The following is a 7,348-nucleotide window of genomic DNA, read 5'->3' on the forward strand; positions in this document are numbered from 1 at the left end:
GAAGCCTCAACTCCGAAGTAAAGCACTTTGTCCAACATTAGTCGTGTCGTTTGTGTAATGGTCTAGCTTAGTGGCTACAGTAAAGTGGATAATACCGATTTTTACGGACATAAAACTCAACCTTTGTCACTTTGGAGTCAGCTAATAAATTTTATGAGCCCTGAAAATGGTTTTGTTTTTACTAACCTTCGTTCATGCAATTTAGTTTTGTGGCCAGCTTTATTAGGGAAAGTTTGATTCAGTTTTTAACTTGCGACGTCAACTCGAACTCTTTATTCATGGAAAAGCGTTAAAAATTTTAACAATTTGATGTACTTTGCTTGTTAAGTTGTAAGTAGACTTTCCATGTACCTATCGATGCCTAAAATACCTAATTAGGATGAGAATTATTCTGAAATGGTTTACATCAAAGTACCCTAGGCGTATATCTAGGTACCTCTATTTGTACTTCAATACTGCAGACCTACCTCAAAGATATACCTTCCTAATAATACATTAAACTCCACGTAAAATAAATCTAAAAACCCTGACAACAAAAACTTATTCAAATTTTTAACCACGTTAGAAACTCATAAAAAAGAAACAGCATATTTAACATCCACCGAAAAAGCAATTATAACGGAACGAAGAAGTAAAAAATTAATGCGAATGAGTCCATTCATGCAGGTTATTTTACGTGACGATTCTCTAAGGAACCTCCTAATTTGAGTATAATTTGGAAGCTGAAGAGTGCTGACCCAGGTGACGAATGTCGTTACATATAATGAAGTTATTCAAGATATAAATGAGACCAGCTATTCCACGAAAACATATAAAAAAGATAAATCCTATGAAAAATTGCATTCTAAAATTCGTTTTAACATTCATAAGTTCTTTACATTCAAACTGCTTCAATACACTGAATTACATTTCTTTGTACCTACTCATTTATTCTATTTTTCAGAAAATATAAGATGTTTGTTATTCGACTTATTCCATTTGTAAATTGAATATTTTTATAAATTCTTTTATGAATTTGGTTGAAATTCACACCTTTATAGGTACCTACTTACAAGGTACTTACATACTCTTATTGTGACGATACAAATACCACGCAGATGGTACGCTAGGTTTTCTGTCAACTACCTTTAATAAAATATTAGCTTTTTTATTGTCTATTTTTTTATACTGCGCCCAATAATTTAAATGTTAGGTACATATACGTTGGTATCCTGCTAATCTTATTTTAATTTAATGCTCTAAGTTATTAGTACCTAATGCAAAAGTTTGTAAGTAAGTTTGTTTGCTACTCCTTCACGTAAAAACTGCTAGGAACCGATTTTCATGAAATTTTGCACATACATCGAAGAAAACTTGAACACATAGGATAGATAGATATCCCGAAAATCCCGCGGGAGTTCCCGCCCAAGTATGCGGGTTTTCCATTGACTACGCGGGGGAAAACCGAGTTTAAAAATATATTTCAGTAACAGTAGGTAAATAGGTATGTAATTACAAATTACAACGACCTTAGATAAACTTGGCCAGATTTTGTGTACCTAAGGTGTGTAATGTAAGGAACCTTGTTCAATAAAAGATTTTTTTGCCTGGAAGCGATCATCTCATGCGTTTTTATTTTGTTAATTCGTTCACAATACCCATTATTCATTTCATATCGTTATAGAGTGACTCGGAACGTTATTGTTTGTATAAATAGGTACTATAAAATATGTAGTAAATTAATCTTGGTCCAATAGCGCAGATGAATTGCGTTGTTATCAGCTGCTAGCAGGCCGAACGAATAAAATTATATTCAGCGCATGAAATTGTTTGTTGTTTTCTTATCTATATATGTTTTTTTTTTATATTTTAATTTAATAAAGTGTGGAAGCAAAATATATTGCAATATATTTCATGCTCTTAACTGATATCCTATCCTATCCTATCCTACCAGTCCTACTAATATTTATGCGAAAGTTTGTGAGGATGGATGTGTATGTGTGTTTGTTACTCTTTCACGCAAATACTACTGAACCGATTACAATGAAATTCGCACACATATAGAAGGTAACTTGGATTAACACATAGGATAGGTGTTATCCCGGAAATCATACGGGAACGGTTAATGGTAAAAATGTTATTAGTTAGTATAAATAAAAAAACAGTGATACTTAAAATTAAAAAATATATTTATTTCGAATTAATAGTTTGGTACAATCACAGTACAAATTTTGAAATACAATACAAGTACATATTACATTTCTACAGGGTATTGCATGTATTAAACTCTGAAGAATATGTTAAAAACATAAACAGTATGTAAATAACATTCCTAATATTTACGAATAAATAACAAACAGTTACTAAAACCGTTTCAAACAGATAATGTATACTTACCTGAAATTTTAACAATTATGATATGATACAAACATACATTTTATATTATTTTATATTTGTAAAATAAGTTTTATACAAAGTAATCATTAAAGATGAATAAAACATATAAAAATTCATATTAACATCAAACTATTCTATTTTCTCTACAAAATAGATAGAATAATGAATAAACGGAACATATTGAAGTGACAAATAAATAAATATTGTGGTTACAGCCATATTTTCCATGTGATATACCTTAAAATTGCAATATATTACTAAATTGACCAAAAACTAATTTTACACTATTATTAACCTACTACTAATAAGAGGCACAATTTATATGATATATTAACGATACTATTCTGCTTATTATAAAATAATTCATCAACTTTTTTTTATTTTACAGTATAAATTTTATATAGAAACCGACAATACGTAAAAACCTAAGCATTACAGTGTTATGAAGGCCACTTAAAAGTTATTTTATTTATTCTACATAATAGTATTGTTATTTGCATATACATTTCAAAGATTCAGAGAGAAATAAACTGTATTGATCTATGTCAATACAGAATTTCTCAAGAATGAAATCTATCTTACAAATAAATACAATGCATACAATATATATAGTACCATATATAGGTATAATATAATATTTCAAAGACTGACCACGGTTATGTGGTTAAGTTTAGCTTGTACGAGTGTATTGATTATAGGTATTATTTTTTAAATTATTTGTTGTTTAAGTCTAACTATTGTCGCGTGGAATGTAAATCATACATAGAGGAAGGATAGAAAAAGAGAGAAAAAAGGCTTCTCAGAATTAAAGACAGCGTTGGCACGAAAAAGGAACTAGAAAGATACTTGACACTGGCAAATATTTGCCATAACAGAAAAAAAACTAGAAAGATATGACAGTAGAAAAAAATAGACAAAGAACCGCGATCTTCCCTCTTTTTCTATATGGCGGATATTTCCGTAAAGATCTATATAACCTCTTTGATTTTACCAGTTATTATCTGCCTTTTTGTTCAGATGAATTATATATAAAAAGTAATATGGTATGTTAGAATCCTATCATTACGTTACTCTACCACTAGATTAGCGTAAAGCAGTATTTAATATATAACCTGGCACTCTAAAAATTCATGTTTACAACGGCAGCTTTTTATTAAATCATCAATTGATAATTTAAATACCAAATTCAATTAGAAATATGACTTATTATTGCAGCTTAGTTTATAAAAGATAGATATTAAAAATTAAAGTATAATTTTTTCACTATTTGTGATTAATTTTGAGAGAACAAAACTTACACATTGATGAATATTTATTTTGCAACAAATTAAAAATTGCTAAGTCTTATTGTTTTACTTGGACGTAATGTAAAAATCTTTATGTAAAACGTAATATAATTGGTGTTTCTCTCTAAGTTGTAATGTAAATATATGACTTTTACATTCATACCTTAGCGTACATCTTTCCATCAACTAGAACCTACAACTCATTTCAAAATTGTGATTCTAAGTCTTTTTATTCGATATATATAATCTATATAAAATTCCATATATTTACAATACAACTTATATGTTTCTAGCTCCTATAACCAGGAAAAACCCTATTTTCTTTAAAAAATAGCATTATTTTGTAGTAGTTGGAATGTAGGTCCACTACCTTTATTCTTTTACTACTGTTTTCTTTTAGAATTAAAGACTTTTTAAACTCAATATATTCATCTTATTTATATGCTGGATTGAAAACTTTACTGTCTACCCGTGACAATGCTCAGTTGCAAATACGCTCGCTCATAAAATGAATAAATCGCGTTTTAAATCCGTTAATCCATCTTCATTTCTTTCAAACCAAATACTTATAGCTTCTCTTAACCCGATTATAGAAACTAGGAATCCAATATTTCCGACTATCCAAACATGGCGCCACAATTCGAGCATCTTCGGTTCTTCAGAGCGAGACAGCACAAAATTCCGATGGGAAAGAAGAGGATAGCGCATAGAATCCCGAGGCATGTGAAATCGTCTTCTAAAATACCTACTCGACAGGCTGGGCAGGCTCCTACAGCTATGATCGCAGGGGGTATTATTATGTTTGTGGCCCCATAGTTAGGGACGTAGGCCCCTGGTGGAGCATTGTATGGAGTGTAGCCTGGTGGGGGTGGGGGATACGCCCCTTGGCTTGGCTGGCTTGCTGGGTTGCCTGCTTGTGGTCCTGAAAATTGTCGAATGTATGATGAGTATTAGTATTCATTTGGAAATATTTAAGGATTATAGCATCCAAATGCTTTATAAATATAAATTTTAAATAGAAAATTTGCAAGTATATTAAGGGCTAATAATAATCCTTAAAATATAAATATAGACAAGACTGTATCATAATTAAAGTAAATTATTGGAATATGTAAAAAGAAGTTTACATCTACATAAAGTTGACTATCAATGTTAAATATAGTTTTGAATTTTGATGTTTTACTATTATAAAAGAAAAATGGAGCATGGTCTTGAAATACCCAAATGATTCATATAACATAATATTTTATTATTGTGTAATAATATTTAATTGGAAACAAATTATTTCAGTATTTTTCTTTAAAACTAGTAAGAATAAATACATAAATTTATTATGAATACAAACAACTTTTAAGTGTAGTTAGCCTTAAACAAGTATTTCCTGTTTAAAGGGTTTGGTAAATAGCAAATTAAAAACTGATAAGATATGTTGTATTTGTTTTTAAAGATTATTATATTTATACTCATTGTCATAAAGACAAAATAGTTCATTATTAACATCCTAGCGGAGACAAATCCAACTAAACAAAAATAAATAAAATCCATCCAGCCAATTTTAAATTACAAATGTTATCTAATACAACTTTCTATAATATAGATTTATCACCTTTTAAAATTAAACATTTTTCAAGTAACTTATTGTGTCAATGACCTCACAGTCTGCATATTTTATATACCACTTCATAATACATGAGTATACAAGCCATCAATTCTTATCAATGTGATAATGTGATTACTCATTACAATAGTTTATTTTTATTTCACTGTAACAATAAGTGCACTGAATCACAATAATAGCAATAATATATTCTAGAAGCATCTTTATACTTCCTCAACACAATTATGTAAATATGTTGCAATAATAATGAAAAATCTTCCAATCATAGATTTAAGAATAAATTTAAAATTAAATAAAGTTACAAAATTTTCTATTATTTTTTGGTAAATTGGCAAAATAATATCAATCTAGGAGAGCAACGCAGACAAATCATTTACATGTTTATAAAAAACTGAATTAATCAGCGGAATAGATAAGAAATAATTCACATTTGAATAAACATTCATTAACAAAATGAAATCAACAGATTTCAACTCATGGACAAAATTCTTGATATGCATTAAAAACAAAAGTATTAACTGATATCTCAAACTAAATTAACAAATGACCTTCTGCATAGTAATGATCTGTTAACATATCTCTCTGCTCAAATGTAAACTCAATAACGATCAAGTTATCAATAATTAAATATAAACAAAATATGCCTTCAAAATCCTATTATTATTCAAAGAATACTGGTTTATGCTGTTACAACCTAAAATATAGGGCCAAGTAGGTTAAATAATGTAACAGTTGGATTGAATTTCAAAACTGAGGATTATTTATGCAGTTCTATGGATTCATTTAGCTGCCTATCATATAACAATGTATATGTATTGTATACATCATTTTAAGGACTAAAACCTAATGCTTAATTAGATAATTATAGCATTAAAATATATATTTTTGTTAACGCTTAGTCATATTTCTAAATCACAAAAGATAGGAGATAACATTTCAACTCTACGTAAATAAAATCTTAATCACTCGCTTATACTTTTTAAGATGTTTACGTGTATTTAAATCAGACAAGTAGATTTTAAGGTTAGCTCTAAGTTGCGCAGTTTAAAACGAATTTATCTGGAAATTCAACATACATAATTATAAATGTTTCCGATAGTTAAAATATTTTGCAATACCTTGAGGCATAGTCGCTGAGTACGGTGGTGGCTGCTCGGTAACCGTAGGTTTTTCCATGGTCGTAACAATTTCTTAGATATATTATTCCCAAAAAAATCCAATAAATATAAAGAAAAGCAGTATCGAATCACGAACAAATAACAAACTTCGAGTTTAGTTGTTTGATTTTGATATTTCACTTGACAAGAATGAATAATTAAACTTGATTGACTGGTGGGTGACATTGACAGGACCATAGCACAGGAACACAGAGCAAGTAAACTGGACAAACACAGCTTAATAAAGACATTGAATAGAGACAACGCCAGATGATAATATTGTTAATGATGTTTGTACACGGTGTTTGTATATCATAAGTACATGATAAGTATTTATGAAGTCAGTAGTAAGAAGTAGGGTAACGGCACCAGTGGTCAGCCAGGCACCAGTGATCAGCCTATTGCGTTGTTTATTGGCCATAAATATCGCTGTAATCAAAATAACCAAATCACGCGCACTTAAATAGAAGCTCTGTTTCGTTATTGGTTCATGCATCACGCGATAGGAGCAGCAGGGGGTCAGGGGAGAGAAGTAAACACGTTCGTACAGGTGCTGTCCGCCGACAAGAGCAAAAGTGTCATGTCTGCAATATTTTTTGTTTCACGTGGTGCTCTTTTGAAAGGTGAGAAATAACATATTTTAGTATGAAATGTGATTGTGTTTTATAGATAATAACTTTATAGATTACTTAGAGCATTTAATTTTATGAAATTTGATAAAAAATATTGTGTTTTTACTTAAAAATACGAGGGGCTGACCATTGGATACTGATTTTTTATGAAAGATCCAATGGACAGCCCCTGGGGCTGATTACTGGGATTATTCCTAATTGTTAGGAAACCCAGTGGTCAGCCGCATTTCAAAATATTTTTTCAAGCGGCTGACCACTGGGTCTCAATCTGTGGTCTCA

The 7,348-nt window shown here is 30.0% G+C and overlaps 1 protein-coding gene across 1 annotated transcript; it reads right to left on the reverse strand.

The window, feature by feature from the left end:
* Nucleotides 1-2,147: 2,147 nt before the first annotated feature.
* On the reverse strand, nucleotides 2,148-6,610 carry LOC149484192 (membrane protein BRI3). Its single transcript, XM_089701713.1, has 2 exons — nucleotides 6,399-6,610; nucleotides 2,148-4,584 (listed from the first exon to the last, which is right to left on the reverse strand). Exons 1-2 carry the CDS (start codon nucleotides 6,454-6,456, stop codon nucleotides 4,280-4,282), a joined length of 363 nt encoding a protein of 120 aa, XP_089557839.1. The 5' UTR covers nucleotides 6,457-6,610; the 3' UTR covers nucleotides 2,148-4,279.
* Nucleotides 6,611-7,348: the final 738 nt, after the last annotated feature.

Source organism: Colias philodice, chromosome 12 (genome assembly GCF_061535455.1).
Source record: "Colias philodice isolate Cphi_HAF_F1 chromosome 12, ilColPhil1 Martin Lab GWU primary, whole genome shotgun sequence".
In the NCBI taxonomy this organism is placed as follows: Eukaryota; Metazoa; Arthropoda; class Insecta; order Lepidoptera; family Pieridae; genus Colias; species Colias philodice.